Source organism: Pristiophorus japonicus, chromosome 12 (genome assembly GCF_044704955.1).
Source record: "Pristiophorus japonicus isolate sPriJap1 chromosome 12, sPriJap1.hap1, whole genome shotgun sequence".
Taxonomy (NCBI): domain Eukaryota; kingdom Metazoa; phylum Chordata; class Chondrichthyes; family Pristiophoridae; genus Pristiophorus; species Pristiophorus japonicus.
This window is the reverse complement of record NC_091988.1, coordinates 96,025,824-96,044,395: the sequence shown is the minus strand read 5'-3', so window position 1 is coordinate 96,044,395 and position 18,572 is coordinate 96,025,824. Positions and strand designations below refer to the sequence as shown.

Below are 18,572 nucleotides of genomic sequence, written 5' to 3'. Positions count from 1 at the left end.
GCGTGTGCTGGAAAATGCACGCGTCGGGCGAGAATCATGCACAACTGCGATGAGCTCCGTTGTCCAAGAACTTACCGACATTCCCAGTCTAGGCTCCCGCATGCAGAATGGCCACTTGAGTGAGGTGCGCATTAGTACTGTTACCCAGCCAAGAGTCGGTGCCTTCAGCAGAAGGGGAGAATCGGAGGAGAGGGCCAAATAGTTTGAGTAACTCGGACTTTCAATGTAAGGCCCACATAATGTGACTGTGTGAATGAAGCGGGGTCAGGCACCTTTGGGCTGGGCTGGAAGCCATTATTACTACTGCGTTATTAACCCACAAGTGATCAGCGCTATTCATTTTGGCTCCACAGAGTAAAGGCTATGCAATCGGTAACGCTCCGGAGCTAGCAAAGGCACACAACAGCCATGCCAGGTAGGAGTACAATTTATTTTTCAGTCTTCGGTGGAATGCGACGCAATCAAGGATTCAAATATAGTTTAGAAATTATGTCAAATACCTGTGGCATTGCTCGTGGGCAGTCCGGAATACAGTTTTGATATTTAGCAGCCAATGTCACCTATGTTTAACCTGGCCTGTCCCTTTTAAAACCACTGCTGAATACTCCCTGTGGGGAAGTGGTCTCGATAGGCAAATTAAAGTTACTGTAGCCGGCTGTAAATTTCTAGATATTTAAAGATTATTTTGTATCTGTAATAAAGTCTGGAGTATGAAGAATGTGCTTTTATCCAAGCATTTTATTTAAAAAGAGAGATCTGAGGAACATCGGAACCTTTTTATCGGACAATAAATGCCGTGATAATGAAATAAAACCAACCACTTGATGGTCAAGTATCCAAGTTTTATAAATCTGTGAGAAACTATGAACAGATAGCTCCCTGTATGACAGTTGTACCCAGCAAAGGTCAGCACCTTCAGAAGGGGAGGAAGCTATGAAAAGTTCCTGGTATATCGCATAAATTCGTGCCATGTCAAGTGCTACCCTGTACTATGGTTACATGTTACAGTCCAGTTTGACTAGAACCAACACGTTGGTGGAAACACACAGCAGGTTGGTCAACATCTACAAGAGAACGACAGGTTACCGTTTCTGTAACAAGGTTAGGTAGGGTTTTGCTGTAGATGCCTTCTCTGGTCCAGTTGCTCACATAAGCAGATCCCACATCTTTTACGTGCCGGAGTTGATCTACATTGTTCATTACCTATTTACACAATAGCATAACCCCCAGGGAATGTAACAAGATGCACTCCTTGACATATGGACTGAATATAATGGGCCGGAATATGCGGTGGGTAATACCGCGAACTAACAGTATTCACTGTTACTAATTCTGTGAAACTGACCGCAACTTCGTGATGTAGCGCATACGCATCTAAACGCGGAAATCCTGACATTGCGGTCAGTCGTTCACTGCTCTGACGCTGGCTGTGCTGTTCTCCTTTTTGTAGCTCTTACTGTGTTTTGTGACCCTTTGCTGTTCTTTGCATCTTTCCATTCGCCAGAATCTCTGCTATTTTTGTATGCTTTTTCTTCTAGTTTTATGCTGCCCCTTGCCTCTTTAGTCATCCATGGCTATTTCTTTGGCATGTAGAGTTCTTGCCCCTCGGCTATAAACTTGTTCTGTATCACATTAACTTATTTTTTGAACATCTCCCACTGATGATCTGTCGTTTTATCCATTAATCAGAGACTGTTGTAGCCAGTGCCTTCAGGCATGACTCCGTGCTGTCCAAAAGCAGTTATTCAAATGTAAATGGTCAAAGTGGGCCAAGCAGCTTGTATTCATTGCATGACATTGTGGGCCACTCCGACCTGCGAGAGAATACCACTGCAGATCGGGAGGATAAAGAGCTGGAGCATGCCACTGCAGCTTCCAGTGCCAACCACTCCAAGTGTGCAACGGCTTCAAGGTGGGCGATTGGGTGATGTCATCAGGACCCAGGTCACCATTTGGAGCGTGGATAGGAACATCGGCAGGGCCCTGGTAAAGCAGAGGAGGGGGAAGGTCGTGGCGGATTTGCGACGAGTGATTGGGGCGGATGAGGGATCGTGGCTGAGATTTGATGGGTGATCGTGACGGAGGTTCGGCGAATGTTTGGTGCGGAGGTGTGGCAGGATATTGTGGCGGAGGAGCGGCGAGAGATTGTGGTGGAGGTGCGGCGAGGGTTTTTGTGGTGGAGGAGTGGCGAGAGATCGTGGCGGAGGTGCGGCGAGGGTTTTTGTGGTGGAGGAGCGGCGAGAGATCGTGGCGGAGGTGCGGCGAGTGTTTGTGGTGGAGGAGCGGAGGAACTCGTGTGGAAGCAAGTTATCCTCGTTCGAGGGACCGCCTATGATGATGATAATAGATTTGCCCAGTTTACTGTGGACAGTCTCTGTCTCATCCCGATGGAGATCATGATGGAGGTGCGGCGAATGATGGTACGGGGCCAAGAAGAGCCAAGGGCAGCATGGGTCAGCCCACAATGCGCTATGTGTGCGCACTAGGTCCGTGCAGCAGAGCAGGTCACCAGTCGTCCTGGTTAACCCTTGTCACTAGATAAAGGCCTAGCTCTGTCAAGCCCGTGTGTTGGCTGATGTGCAACGGTCACCACACGTTAAAAAAATCCACGCACAGGCATCTTCCACCCACTCAATTGGAGTTCAGGACTGGAACATTGGGTCCTTCATTGGAACTTCTGTGAACTCATGTGGAAGCAAGTCATCCTCGTTCGAGGGACCGCCTATGATGATGATAATAGATTTGTCCAGTTTACTGTGGACAGTCTCTGTCTCATCCCAATGAAGTCGGCCGTACCTAAATCTAGAATTTTGTAGCTGTTTCGCATTTCTACCTTTCAAACGCAATGTTGAATTCGATCATGTTATGATTGCTATTGGCTAAATTTTCGTGCACAGTTAGGCTGTTAAGTAAATCTGACTCATTACTCACTACTAAATCTAATATGGCATACCCCATTATTGCTTCTAGGACATATTGTTGTAGTAAAGTATCCTGGACAGGGCTGAGGTGTTTATTAATTACGGAGACTGGCAAACAAGTGGCTTATTGGGGGAAAGAACTTCAAAGCTTAGCTCCTTCGCATTTTGTTTGTGTCTTTTAAAATAATACGTGAATACACTTTGCTTTAAAATACAACCATTAAAATTGTGGAGAAATATTCACAAAATCCCCAAAACTTAAGTGTCACTGAGACACACTGACATAAATCGCATTGTCAAGCTGAGAATACCCTTTTGTAGGACTGACCAAAGCAAAGAAAAGATTAGGTAGAAGTTACAAAGGGGTACCTAATGAATTCAGCTGACCTTGGCCTTTACCTCTGCCCATGACCTGCCCTTCCGGTTCCTTATTGTCTCCCACCATCCCAAAGCACTCGAGTGACTTCCTCACTGTAATCTCCCAGTTTTCCTTGTTCAGTCTTTGCGACATAAAGTTGTTTTTGTACCAAAAAGAATTGAACTATCCAGTCATTTGAATTAAATAACAAATTACGCAGCAAAGTGGAGATTTAGAGCTTTTTAAAAAATAAAGTTGAAATGATATGTTCTGAATTAAGTGCCTTTGAATTAAGAGTCTACTCTATACTAAGTGACTTTATGTTTACCACTTTGCTTCTGAATCACAAAGTTGTGGGTTCGAGTCCCACTCCAGGGACTTGAGCACAAAAATCTAGGCGGACGCTCCAGTGCAGTGCTGAGGGAGTGCTGCATTGTCGGAGGTGCCGTCTTTTGGATGAGACGTTAAACCGAGGCCCTGCCTGCTCTCTCAGGTGGGTGTAAAAGATCCCATAGCACTATTTCAAAGAAGAGCAGGGGAGTTAACCCCGGATACACTCTCTCTGTCTCTTCACTTTACTTCTCTTATTGGCTCCCAGGTACAGGCAAATGACTGGCCTCGGCACAGTGTCTCCAAGTGTAAGTCCAGTTTGGGAGTGGGAATTAACGGGAGGGGATGGAATCCTGCCCGAGTCCCTGCAACTCTATAAAGTTCTGCGTGTTTGCAGTGCCATTGCTGCTCCTCATTCTCCTTCCCATGAGTCGAATAGTTTAATAGTGCTGCCTGCTAAATAAGTGCTTTGAGAATGGGGTGAAGCTCCCTAGCTAAGCTTATTATCTTTTTTTTCTCCAGGCCAGAACCACGGCACCTTCCGGAGAAGCAGAATGGGATCAGTGCTGTGCGCACCATGGAGGCCTTTCACTTCGTCAGTTACGTTCCCATTAAAGGTCGCCTCTTTGAACTGGATGGTCTGAAAGCCTATCCAATTGATCACGGTATGAACCACTTGTACATCAACACAAGACAGGCACTTCAGTTTGCATTGAACATTCAGACACAAAAGTTGCAGCTTCTTTAGTTGGTGGCATGACTCCCTTTTTATATCCGATTAGTAATTGGATTTTTGGTCCTGATAGTTTAACTGCAGTGGGCCACATTTCCCCTTTCAGCTTGCGTCACGCATTATGGGGTTAGTTACATTTATCCTCTTCCATCTTCCAAGACCCCCCTGCTTCCAGGCATCTTTTACCATCCATGTCTTATGAATGGATTATCGACTTCCCTCTGCTTTAACACTGGTGATGTTGTGTGTAAGTGCTGGAGGTAAGTGACATCCGGGAATTCCTGTCCACAGTAATGGCAGGAGGGCCGTTTATTTACTACCTCATGCCATCCCCATTGAGTATTTGCTACACCACTTCCCCACAGTGGATCAATTGGTGAGTAACGCTCGCTGTAGAACTGAGCCTCACATACCAGGTAGGTCCTGGTGTGGCCCTTGGCCTCTGCTGAGTGATTGTATTTCAGCCAGAGCAGTGGTAAGGATGCCCTTTGGCTAAGGAAAGGAAAATTAGCCAAGGTTCCCACTCCTGATCACTATCCCTGCTGGAAGTGCAAATGTTGATGTCCGGGGAAGATACAATAAGGTTGGCTCTGCTTTTCTCCAAGCCCCTGGTTGAATAGTCCATCGACGCTCAGTGTCTAGGCTCACATGAGAGGAGCAGCAATTGGATGAGGTGCCAGAAAACAGCCAGTGCTGCTGAACTCTGACTCCAGCAAGAGACATTACTTCCAGGAGATGAGATGAGATCATTGTGGAGGAAAAAATCTAACACACATTTGGTGGGAGCAGTGACCAAGGAAACATTTAAGAAATCTGCACGCAGACCAACAGTATGGGGATAGGAGTAGGCCATTCAGCCCCTCAAGCCAGTTTCATTCAGTTAGATCATGGCTAATCGACACTTCAACTCCATTTACCCATCGTTGCTCCAACCCTTGATGCCCTCGATCTCGGCCATGGCAATTTCAATTGTCCCAGCATCCACAGCTTTTTGGAGGAGAGTTCCCCATTTCCACTACCCTTTGTGTGGAAACAGTGCGCTGTGATTTCACGCCTAATTGGCAAACTCTAATTTTAAGATTATGCCCTCTAGTTCTGGATTCTGCTACCAGAAGAAATAGCTTCTCTGCCTCTACCTTACAGAATCCTTTCAAACACCTCAATCAGATCACCCCTCAACCTTCTAAACTCGGGAATACAAGCCAAGTTTATGCAACCAGTCCTCATAATTTAACCCTTTAATCCCAGTATCATTCTGGTGAATCTGCACTGTACCCGCTCCAAGACCAAAATATTTCTGCACTGCGCTGCCCAGACTGAACGCAGTGTCCAGATGTGGTCTGACCAAGGCTCTGTCAACTGAAGCATCACATCCTCCCCTATGTATTTCAGCCCTCTTGAACTAAAGGCCAACATTCCATTTGTCTTTTAAATTACTTTTTGTGCCTGTCTCCTAGCTTTTGCTGATTTGTGTACCTGGATAGTTTCTAGTCTCTCCCCTTTTTTAAAAAAAGTATTCTTTCTTGGATCTAAGTGGATGAACTCACACTTCCTCACATTAAACTCCATCTGCTACTGTTTTTCCTAATCACTTAATCTGTCTACGTCCCTTTGTAACTTCCCGTTCGCATCTACACAACTTACTATGCTTCATAACTTACTGTCATCAGCAAACTTTCTATGCTGTGGAGTACACACAGCAGTCGATGAACATACACGCTGCCAGAGAATATATACATCGCGCCACTTAAATGAACGCACAGAGCCCTGTAATTGTATAAATTGGAAGGGAAGGTGTCCCTCATTCAGCAAAGTTACACCTGCATTTAAGCCCCTTTTAAAAGTTGGGAGTGAGAGGTTAGGGTGGAACTGAAAGTTGTGTGTGCACAATATTCACTCAAACTTTATTATAAGTGTGTAACTATATAATCCATGTTTAAGGTAGGATAGCACCGAGGTGACACATGGACAGTTACATTTTCTCATATACTGGCTCGGACTGTAATGGCACCTGCCTTCTGCCCTGTGTTGGTTTCATAGAAACATAGAAAATAGGTGCAGGAGTAGGCCCTTCGAGCCTGCACCACCATTCAATATGATCATGGCTGATCATGCAACTTCAGTACCCCATCCCTGCTTTCTCTCCATACCCCTTGATCCCTTTAGCCGTAAGGGCCACATCTAACTCCCTTTTGAATATATCTAACAAACTGGCCTCAACAACTTTCAATGGTAGAGAATTCCACAGGTTCACAGTTCTCTGAGTGAAGAAGTTTCTCCTCATCTCGGTCCTAAACGGCTTACCCCTTATCCTAAGACTGTGACTCCCGGTTCTGGACTTCCCCAACATTGTGAACATTCTTCCTGCATCTAACCTGTCCAATCCCGTCAGAATTTTATATGTTTCAATGAGATCCCCTCTCATTCTTCTAAATTCCAGTGAATATAAGCCTAGTCAATCCAGTCTTCATATGTCAGTCCTGCCATCCTGGGAATTAGTCTGGTGAACCTTCACTGCACTCCCTGAATAGCAAGAATGTCCTTCCTCAGATTAGGAGACCAAAACTGTACACAATATTCAAGGTGAGGCCTCACCAAGGCCCTGTACAACTGCAGTAAGACCTCCCTGCTCCTATACTCAAATCCCCAAGCTATGGAGGCCAGCATGCCATTTGCCGCCTTTACCGCCTGCTGTACCTGCATGTCAACTTACAATGACTGACGCCTACCTCCCCTTTTCCTAATCTGTCGCCATTCAGATAATATCCTACTTCCTGTTTTTGCCACCAAAGTGGATAACCTCACATTTATCTACATTATACTGCATCTGCCATGCATTTGCCCACTCACCTAACCTGTCTCCCTGCAGCCTATTAGCATCCTCCTCACAGCTCACTCAGCTTAGTGTCATCTGCAAACTTGGAGATATTATATTCAATTCCTTCGTCTAAATCATCAATGAATATTGTAAATAGCTGGGGTCCCAGCACTGAACCTTGCGGTACCCCACTAGTCACTGCCTGCCATTCTGAAAAGGACCCGTTTATTCCTACTCTTTGCTTCCTGTCTGCTAACCAGTTCTCTATCCACGTCAATACATTACCCCCAGTACCATGTGCTTTAATTTTGCACGTTAATCTCTTGTGTGGGAACTTGTCAAAAGCCTTTTGAAAGTCCAAATACACCACATCCACTGGTTCTCCCTTGTCCACTCTACTAGTTACATCCTCAAAAAATTCTAGAAGATTTGTCAAGCATGATTTCCCTTTCATAAATCCATGCTGACTTGGACCGAACCTGTCACTGCTTTCCAAATTACATCTTTAATAATTGATTCCAGCATTTTCCCCACTATCGATATCAGGCTAACTGGTCTATAATTCCCTGTTTTCTCTCCCTCCTTTTTTAAAAAGTGGGGTTACATTAGCCACCCTCCAATCCATAGAAACTGATCCAGAGTTATAGAATGTTTGAAAATGACCACCAATGCATCCACTATTTCTAGGGCCGCTTCCTTAAGTACTCTGGGATGCAGAATATCAGGCCCTGGAGATTTATCAGCTTTCAATCCCATCAATTTCCCTAACACAATTTCTCGACTAATAAAGATTTCCTTCAGTTTCTCCTTCTCACTAGATCCTCGGTCCCCTAGGATTTCTGGAAGGTTATTTGTGTCTTCCTTAGACAGAACCAAAGTATTTGTTCAGTTGGTCTGACATTTCTTTGTTCCACATTATAAATTCACCTGATTCTGACTGCAAAGGACCTACATTTGTCTTCACTAATCTTTTTCTCTTCACATATCTATAGAAGCTTTTGCAGTCAGTTTTTATGTTCCCTGCAAGCTTACTCTCATACATTTTCCCCCTCCTAATTAAACCCTTTGTCCTCTGCTGAATTGTAAAATTCTCCCAGTCCTCGGGTTTGCTCCTTTTTCTGGCCAATTTATATGCCTCTTCCTTGGTTTTAACACTATCCCTAATTTCCCTTGTTAGCCATGGTTGAGCCACCTTTCCCGACATATTGGTCTGGAAAATCATCCCTTATACACTCCAGGAAATTCTCCTCCATCGTATTGCTACCAGTTTGGTTAGCCCAATCTATATGTAGATTAAAGTCGCTCATGATAATTGCTGTATCTTTATTGCACGCATCCCTAATTTCCTGTTTGATGCCATCCCCAACCTCACTTTTACTGTTTTGTGGTCGGTACACAACTCCCACTAGCGTTTTCTGCCCTTTGGTGTTCCGCAGCTCTACCCATACAGATTCCACATCATCCAAGCTAATGTCCTTCCTTACTATTGCGTCTCCTACAGATAGTTAACCAGGGCGCTAGTTAACTGGAAGCTGAGATGAACTGCCACCAAAATTCAGTCTGTCACCTCCAGTAACATTTAATGAGGGCTCTTCCAAATTGTCATGAATTTTAGCAGTGTCTGAATCCCTGCATTAAGTTATAGCAAATACGCTGGTAATATCTTGTGGCAGGAAGTCTGCTAGCTACCCCTCTATCACGCTAGTTTTAACTTTTGTTTTAACATTTGGCAAATCACATTTTACACCTGTCATGTACACCTTTCTCTTTATTTCATCAATACTTTCTGCATTCCTCTTGTTCCTCCTAAGCTCCAAGAACACTTGCCCAACAGGGATGCCCTTTCCAAATCCTTACTGTGTTGATAGCCAGGCTCAATCCCAGGTTTTCCAAACTCTGCAACTCCTTACCTCCCCTTCCTCCTACATTCTGCAAGTATTTAAAACCCAAGCTTGGCTTCACCTAATCACTACATCCTGCGTTATCTCATCCTGCACTGCGCACCATGGCCTTTCTCCATGCTTTCTTTAAACAAAAGGTGTTTGTTCATATTTTGTTGAATCAAGATTTGAATGTATAGTGTTTCAGCCTCTGTGATGTGGGTTTGATGATGTTTCTGATGCAATCTGCTGGTGTACTGAAGATGAAGCTGTCTTCTATTTCCAGGGCCTTGGGGTGAGGATGAAGAGTGGACAGACAAAGCACGGAGAGTAATAATGGAGCGAATAGGACTGGCAACAGCTGGGTAATGATCTATACTACGGAACACACTTTTATTCAGGAAATTTTTTTAAAATCCCTCTGACTCATTTGTTGTCACTTCTTTATTGTTGACACCTTGTTTATGGGATTGGTTACTGTATCCATGCAACTTGTAGCTCGCCAGGTGAGTGTGTATTAAAGGAATATTTAGACTGAAGAATACCTTCCCTAAAGCTCATTAATGAACCAATTGGGTTCGTGCAGCAGTCCGACAGCTTCGTGGTCACTTTTACTGATACCAGCCCTTTTTTTTTTTTAAAGTGAATTCAAATTGTGGATTAGAACTCCTGATTATTAATTCAGACCTCTGGATTACCTCTGCAGTAACAGAACACTACACTACTGTTATTACTTTTATTACTGATGAAGATCAGGAGCGGGAATCCTGGCTGACTTTTCTTTTTGCTTCCTCCCACCCCGCTCTGCTTCCTAGCTCAGTGTGCTGAGGCTAATTGTGGTGCCCTTGCCACCATTCCATCTGAGATCAACTATCTCAACACAGACCAAGGATGTAACCTGTAACCTTCCGGGTCTCAGTGTGACACTGGGCAACTACCAACTGAGCCATTGATTTTTTTCGCATTGATTATTTGCGGCAGCTGTCGTTCCTCAGTGGCCGTTGCTGGGCAACTTGCAGCTCTGTGCCCACATGAGAGTTTTGAGTTCAAACGTTAAGTGGAGTGCGCTGTTTCGTTCTTTTGTTTTGCGTTGCCAATGTCATTTTTTTTTTGTCCCAGAGAACCTTACCACGATATCCGTTTCAACCTGATGGCGGTGGTGCCGGATCGGAGGATGAAGTACGAGACAAAGTTGAGCCTTCTGAAGATGAACCGTCAGACCGTGCTGGAGGCCCTACAGCAGGTATTGACTGATGAGAGAATCAGGTCACGAACCTTGACTCTTTGTTGCAATTACATCGGTTAAGGAGGGCCAGGGAGTCCCAGTATGAAGTTATACAAGACCGAGTCTAGGTTAGATGTCAGGAGGTGCTCCAATTGCCAGAGAATAGCAGGCCTCTCGAACAGGCTGCCGGCTTATGCGGTGGACTCTGGTACGCTGAATTCCGTCAAGAGAGAGCAGGATCTGTTTCAAGTTGGAGCAGAGTTCACCTCTTGCAAAAGCCAAGTACTGAAAGGAGTTATCAGGACCAAAGTGATCTCCTGGACTAGTTCTGATCGCCTAGAGAGGTTGGAGAGGAATTTCCCAGAATTTTTTTCTCCTATTGACTCGGGTTTGCATCTGGTTTTTCACACCTCCCAGGAGATCACATGGTTTTGGGTCGGGTGGAGAGTGTATATATTGTGATCCACCAGGTATCAAAGCTGTGTGGGACAAGCTGTATGGACCAGAGTATCTCTCCCTGTCAGTCATTATTCATATTGTATGAAAGGGAAAGGTGATTTTAAATGCTGCAACCATTCGCACAGGGACACCAACCTGGTACCTCAGTAAATCTAAACATATGTCATTTCAGTCTTTCCGCTTCTACCATGTGCCTTTTCCTCTTCGGATTCTGGGCGTTATAACAAGTAAAGACATGTTGGAAAAATTCCTGCTTCTGCTTTACTACAGTGAGAATTACTACTTTTTCATTCACCCTCCACTGTGAAGCTAGGCACATTGTCTCAACTGCCACTTCAGCCCTGTACGGAGGGCGTGCTGCATTTCAGCTCGGACATTATACTGAGGAACTGTCTGCCTGCTCAGATGGACGTGAAAAAGCCAGTGGCATTGTTTAAAAAAAAAAAGCGGGGATTTCGCCCAGTGTCCTGGCCAACATGCCTCCTTCAACCAGCATCCATGTTTATCCATGTACTGAATGTGGGTCTTGCTGTGCATAAATGGGCTTCTGTGTTTCCTACATAACACTGACTGCACTTCAAAACCAATTGGTTAGAAAGTGCTTTGGGATATCCTGTGAAGGAAGACATGAGGCACTGTTTAAATGCAAGTTCATTATTACTGGATTGTCCCCTCTTTAGAAACATGGCATGCTGTCATGAGACTCAGAAAATGTAATTATAGCTTTAAATAGCCTCACCTGGTAACACATTTACTGGGCTCTGTGCTATTTTAATCCTCCAAACTCACCGGACAACTTGGTTTCCTCGTCCAAGCTATAGGGCTCCCAACAAGTATACTTGTTCAGTAGCACTCGTCCACACTAGACTGAGGGCTGCAGTGGGGGCTTGCAAGTGCTGCAGTTGGCCCTAGGGTGGTTTGATGAGTACCCCTCCCTGTTTTAAAGGATACCTCCTTACTGCAAGAGTGTGAGCTTTTGTAGATTTCCATTCTTTAATGTAGCCCAGATTCAATTTTATTTTGCCTCATAAATAGCCATTCTGCCTGGGTTGAATTTCTACTGACTCCATAGGCTGTTCCTTTAGTACACTAAAGGATATATTCTATCGCAGTAACTCTTTGAATTGGACCTTCTCATTTCTTTTAGCTGATCCGTGTCACCCAACCGGAGTTGATCCAGACGCAGAAACCCCAGGAAGCTCAAGCTATGGAGGAGGCAAAGCAAGCCTTGAACAAGCCTACACCTGAACCAGAGGGCAACAAGGCACACCCTGTACAGGATACCCTGCACAGTGGTAAGAGTTAAATCACTATACAGGGCATGCCAGTGAACACTACATTCACTTAGTCAGTAACTCATTCCCTGCACATTTCTATAGGGACATTTCAGGTTTTCTGGGGTGGTAGTGGTCATTAATATTTGCATTGCGACACACACGGAGCAGGTGGCACTATTTGCACTTGCATACATGGCTTTTCCACCAGTGTCTCTCCCCCTCTTGCTGCCCTTTCTGTTCTGATCTGAAATGTTTGCATCTCAGCCTGACTCTGTTATTAGCACTGTCACCTCTGAATCAATGGCTCATGGACTTGAGCACAGAATCTACATTTGATACTCCAGTGCCATACTAAGGGAGTCTTTTGGGTGAGATGTTGAGTCGAGTTCCCCATTTGCTTGTTCAGGTGGATGTGAAAGTTCCCTGGCATTATTCAGAGAAGAATAATGAGTCACCGGGCCAATATTCCCCACTCACCCAATACAACAGATTAACTGGTCATTCATTTCGCCCCCTCTGCCATCTCTAATCTTATCCTTAACTCCACCATTCATGGTTCATTGTTAATCATTGGACTCCTTATACAGTCCCTGTACACTGTGCTGGTGCCCACGGTCCCTGTACACTGTGCTGGTGCCCACGGTCCCTGTACACTGTGCTGGTGCCCACGGTCCCTGTACACTGTGCTGGTGCCCCCACAGTCCCTGTACACTGGCCAGAGTTCTCCAGAGCGATACCTACAGTCCCTTCATCGGAAGCCAGGCTTGTCCTGGCCCATCTCTTGCACTAGAATTGTTGAAATAATGGGCATGCTGGAATAGTTCCCATATTGGCACAGGGATGTTGCATAACATGAATACGTGACCAGCTTCTTTTTTTGCTTCAGGATCCAGTGAAGTCGCCATGCCTCAAACTCTGCCAGTTTGTACATCCAGCCCATCGAACAAACCAAAACCTCCGAGCAAAACTGTAGTATCCAGTACGAATGGACCAACGCCTGTCCCCAGCCCCGTCCTCCAACGCCTTCCAGCTTTCCTTGATAACCACAACTATGCCAAGTCGCCATTGCAGGTAGTCACTTCCCTTCCGCTCCTGTCAGTGAGCAGGTTACACTAACGTTATTGAGAAAACTTCAGCGCGTGTAAGTGAATCACTATATATTGTTTTAAGAAATGACTTTTGTATCGGATCAACCCGAGAGGTGTCTGTGCCTGGAAATGGAATATTTTTCACCCAGTGTCAGGATTGAGTGGTCCCAGGAGAGTTACGGCATGGATTAGATGCAGAGTAAAGGTACCTCTACAGTGCCCAATCATGTACCCCAAGCTAAGCAGAGCACTTCTTCTGCAGTGTCAACTGTGGATCAGTGGGGAGCGCACTCGCCTCCGAGTCAGAAGGTTTTGGGTTCAAGTCCCACTCCAGGAACTTGAGCACATAAATGTAGGCTGACACTCCTGTGCAGTGCTGCACTTTTCGAAGAAGAGCAGGGGAGTAATCCACGGTGTCCTGGCCAATATTTATCCTTCTGGTCCTTATCACATTGCTGTTTGTGGGAGTTTGCTGTGCGAACTTGGTTGCCACGTTTCCCACATACAACAGTGACTACACTCCAAAAGTAAAGCGCTTTGAGACGTCCAATGGTTGTGAAAGGCGCTATATAAATGCAAGTCTTTCTTTCTTTTACTACATCAGTGCAGCATATGAGTGTTCTACGCCTGACTGAGACTATCAACTATGTGCTGTAGGGACATTCAGAAGTAGGTTGATACAGCGCAAGCTCCTATCACGGTCATCCCACCAGTGTGCTCTGGATTCAGGCCCAGGTTTGACAGTGAAAGGGCGGTATTCTCACTGGATACCGCCCAAATTCTGATGCAGACTCTTTGATGGATGCCATGATACCTGGATAGTTACAGATCACCTGTCGAGCTTGAGCCGAGATTTGTTTCTCCTTGGTCAATTTATTACTGAATCTGCTTGCACCACCCTTTCAGGCAGTACATTCCAGATCACAACAACTCGCTGGCTTTCAAATAAAAGGTTTCCTCATGTTGCCTCTGGGTTTTTTGCCGATCAGCTTAAATCTATGTCCTGGTTACCGACGCTTCCGCCACTGGAAATAGATTGTCTTTATTGGCTCTTATCGAAACCATTCATGGTTTTAAACACTTCGATCAAATCTCCTCTTAATCTCGTCTGCTCTAAGGAGAACCACCCTGACTTCTCCAGTTTCTCCACATAACTAAAGTTCCTCATCCCTGGTACCATCCAAGTACATTTTTTTCTACACCCTCTCGAAGGCCTTGACATCTTTTCTAAAGTCAGTGCCCAGAATTGATCACAATACTCCAGATGAGGCCTAAACAATTTTTTTTTAATAAAGATTTAGCATAACGTCCGTGCTTTTATACCCTTTGCCTCTATTTATAAACTCATGGATCCCGTATGGTTTATAACAGCCTTCTCGACTTGTCCTGCTACCTTCAAAGACTTGTGCACGTATACCCAAGGTCTCTCTGTTCCTGCACCCCCTTTAAAATTGTACCATTTAGTTCCTATTGCCTCTCCTTCCTACCAAAATATGTCCCTTCACACTTCTTCGCATTAAATTTAATCTGCCCTGTGTCTGCCCATTTCACCAGTCTGTCTGTGTCCTCCTGCAGTCTGTTACTATCCTCCTCATTGTTTACTACATTTCCAAGTTTTATATCATGTGCAAACTTTCATATTATGCCCTGTACACCCAAGTCCAGATCATTAATATATATCAAAAAGAGCAGTGGTCCTAACACCGCCCCCTGGGGAACACCACTGTATACTTCCCTCCAGTCTGAAAACCAACTGTTCACCACTACTCTCTGCTTTCTTGGACAAATTTGAATCCACACTGCCACTGCTTCTTGAATTTTGCTTACAAGTCTATTTTGTGGTACTTTGCCAAATGCCTTTTGAAAATCCATACACACAACATCAACTGCTCTACCCTCATCAACCCTCTGAGTTACTTCATCAAAGAACACAAGATCAAGTTGGTCAAACACGATTTGCCTTTAACATATTTGTGCTGACTTTCGTTTATTGGCCCATACTTTTCCAAATGCTAATTAGTTTTGTCCCAGTTTATTGTCTCTAACAGTTTCCCCTCCACTGACAGTAAACTGACTGACCTGCAGTTGCCAGCTTTAATCCCTATCCCCTTTTATAAACATGGATGAAACATTTGCATCCTAGAGATAACGGGTCTCTCTGCTGTTAGTAAGACTGCGTTAATGAAAATTTCAGTCTAGAGCCACTTGCCTTGAGAAGACCAGGCCAAACCCAAACTGCCATGTGTAAATAGTAGGTTTTCCCACTCTCCCCTGCTGCATGCCTTTTCAGTTTCCAAATTACTAAATCTTTCTCTTGCCCCATTCTGTGCGCAATCGTCTCTACACTTTATGAAGCCAATGTGTTTTTGAAACCAAGTTCACCCATATTCAGGGCCATTACCTCAAGCCTGATGCGGGTGCCAAAATCACTATTATAGTCCATGTTCGAGATGTTTTGGTGAATGTCACGCTGCACTTTCTTATTGTTAACAGCAAGGTGTCCCATACTGTTCTAAGCAAGGCCACTAAACACCTTTCTTCCTCATGATTTGTGAGCGCCTCATCAGAAAAAGGCCATTCAGCCTGTGCCAGCTCTGAAAGAGCTGTCTAATTAGTCCCACTCACCTCTTTCCCCATAGCCCTGCAATTGCTCATTGTTATTGAAGCAGCAGTAGGTCTCTGCAGTCCTGCTAAGTTCATTGTGGGATTGTCCTGTTCGTGTGATCTGTTATTGAAACGTTCAGATAAATCTGAAGAACTGTCTGAACATGGATCATTTGAAGTATGAGTACAGTAGCATAATGGTTATGTTACTGGGCTAGTAATCCAGAGGTCTGGATTTATGATCCAGAGACATGAGTTCAATCCCCAGCACAGCAGCAGGGGAATTTAAATTCAATTAATTAAATAAATCTAGAATTTAAAGCTAGTATCAGTAATTTAGGGAAGGAAATCTCTTCCCATCCCACCCCCCTTACCTTGTCTGGCCTATATGTGACTCGACCCACAGCAATGTGGTTGACTCTTAATTGCCATCTGAAATGGCCTAGCAAGTCACTCAGTTGTATAAGGCGGCTCACCACCACCTTCTCAAAGGCAATTAGTGATGGGCAATAAATGCTGGCCTTGCCAGCAATGCCCACTTTGTAAAGTGTTGGTACATTTAGTAAACTGCAAGCACTGCCTATGGCTTATCTTAGTTTCCCTTATTCTTAGAAAGTTTGATCTCCACAAGCAAAGCTCTCCTCCCCCTCACATGCAATGCTCCCATCATATCTGTTTCTTATTGCCCTTTGACTCTGGCATGGCCAGAACCTGTGTTCCTGATTTGCTGTTTTAGCTTTCATTAGTTTCGATGTTGGGTGTTTATTTATTGCTCTCAATGGTTCCTCCAGGTGGAGAATTGAAGACCTTCCTCCAATTGAATGCGATAGGTTGGGGGTGGGGGGACAGCCTCAGGTGTAAATTCCTTAAAGGAACACGCCTGGGTGATGTGACCATCAGGGAACTTTTTGCGAGAAGTTACAGTGCTCAAAAGGATCTCTGGTTAAATTGTTAGATAAAAAGAAAAGAAAGAACTTGCGTTCCCCACATTACAACAGTGATTACACTCCAAAAGTACGTAGTTGGCTGTAAAGTGCTTTGAGACGTCCGGTGGTCGTGAAAGGCGCTATATAAATCTAAATCTTTTTTTCTTCATTTATATAGCGCCTTTCACAACATCAGGATGTCCCCAACTGCTTTACAGCCAATGAATTACTTTTGAAGTGTAGTCACAGTTGTAATGTCAGAAACACGGCAGTCAATTTGCACACAGCAAGATCCCACAAACAACAATGTGATAACGACCGGTTAATTAGTGAAAAATGGCAGTTTAAGGAGTGCAGCAAAGATCATGTTGGTTGAGGGATAAATATTGGCCAGGACTCTGGGGAGAACTTGCCTGGTCATTTTCAAAATAGTGCCATGGGTCTTTTATGTCCACCTGAGAGGGCAGACAATGCCTTATCCGAAAGATGGCACCTCCGATCATGCAGCACTCCACCAATACAGTACTGCAATGTCTGCCTAGATTTTGTGCTTAAGTTTCCAAAGTAGAACTTGAACCTATGACCTTCTGACTCGGGTGCAAGTGTTGCCCACTGAGTGACAGCTGACACCCAAGTATGAGGCATTGGTATCATAGGCTTGCAGCACATGGACTGATTTACAAATGAGCCCCTGTCTTGCCAGATTAGCTATCTAAATCCAGTGTTAGTGAGGCTTGAGGGATTCTGCTTGGTAGCCAGGTCAGTGTGTCATCACATGTTGTCACCTCCCCACAGGAAGAGGAAGACCTTGTGTCTGGTGTCGGTCGCGGTCGATTACCCATCCCCCAGCACCACCGTTACTCGGACAATGATGACGAGTACGATGAGGAAGAGGAGGAAGATTGTCAGAATACCAACACAGCTATCAGGTCAGTCCAGAGCACATGCAGCTCCCAGAGATTCAGCTTCTGAAATGTATTCGTGATCTGTTGGTACCTGACTGCAGCAAGGAGTGAACACCTTCGGAAGTGGAGAAACCAGGCAGAAAACGGGGGGGGACAAATCGGTGGTTCGAAAGGCTGTTCTGTGCTTATGAATCCTTTCCCCTCTTGTAGTCTGGTCAATCAAACACCAGTCATTCTCTAAACTTTCCCCCATTGACTCGGTTGATAAGTACACCAGCTTGGGGTAGAACTGAACTGCATAGAGCAAAGAGATCCCAGGTTTAATTCTAGGTCTTTGTGGAGTTAGCTGCCAAGGTGCTGCAGTTGATCTGGGTTAAGGATGAGAAAAGTCAGCCAGGCTTCCCACTCCTAACTGCTGTTCAGTGGCCCTGAATGGCAGGTTAACAAAAGGATGGGCTTGGCTCTGATGTCCCCTCTCACAGTCGAATTGCCTGCTGACACTCACCAGCTATGTTGACGCATCGACCTATGCTGCCTATATTTAGTGAGCTAGCAGAGCCTCACCCAGTTCCACGACTTAGACCCACGGCGATTTTCTCCCCTTGTATCTCCCCTGCGCTCCTGAGGGTAATGACTCTTGCTGGGGTGCAGTTGCACAAAATGTCTCCCACCCTGGAATACCGCATCGGTTCTTAATGTGTACTTGCCTGGATAATGAGTGTTGGCAGGCTATTCAGTCCAGCGGACAATACAGCCAAGCCCCAATCTGTTCACAGCCGATATCCACACGTGCAGCAGAATGTCACAGGATAGACATCAGGAGTGAGAAACCTAACTGCCTTCCTGGTCTGTGGGCATCGAGGCTTGGCACAGGTCAGGGGTCGAACCTGGGACCCTTTGTAAGGGTCAGTACCAGACCAGCCAATAACTTATCCATTATTAAGGGGACCCTTGGCATGGCTTTGTTTTAATACCACTCACTCAGACACAACCCTCTGTTCATTGTTGGTGTAGTTCCAATCTAACTAGGCTATTGTGTATGTTGTGT

At 45.1% G+C, this 18,572-nt stretch overlaps 1 protein-coding gene across 1 annotated transcript in view; it reads left to right on the top strand.

Moving 5' to 3' along the window:
- bap1 (BRCA1 associated deubiquitinase 1) overlaps window positions 1-18,572 on the top strand; it is a 49,850-nt gene that overhangs the window by 22,961 nt on the left and 8,317 nt on the right. Inside the window, exons 6-12 of the mRNA XM_070895769.1 lie at window positions 354-415; window positions 4,132-4,274; window positions 9,327-9,405; window positions 10,160-10,283; window positions 11,872-12,019; window positions 12,888-13,072; window positions 17,415-17,548. Coding sequence (XP_070751870.1) covers window positions 354-415; window positions 4,132-4,274; window positions 9,327-9,405; window positions 10,160-10,283; window positions 11,872-12,019; window positions 12,888-13,072; window positions 17,415-17,548 — 875 coding nt within the window. The remainder of the gene's footprint in view (window positions 1-353; window positions 416-4,131; window positions 4,275-9,326; window positions 9,406-10,159; window positions 10,284-11,871; window positions 12,020-12,887; window positions 13,073-17,414; window positions 17,549-18,572) is intronic.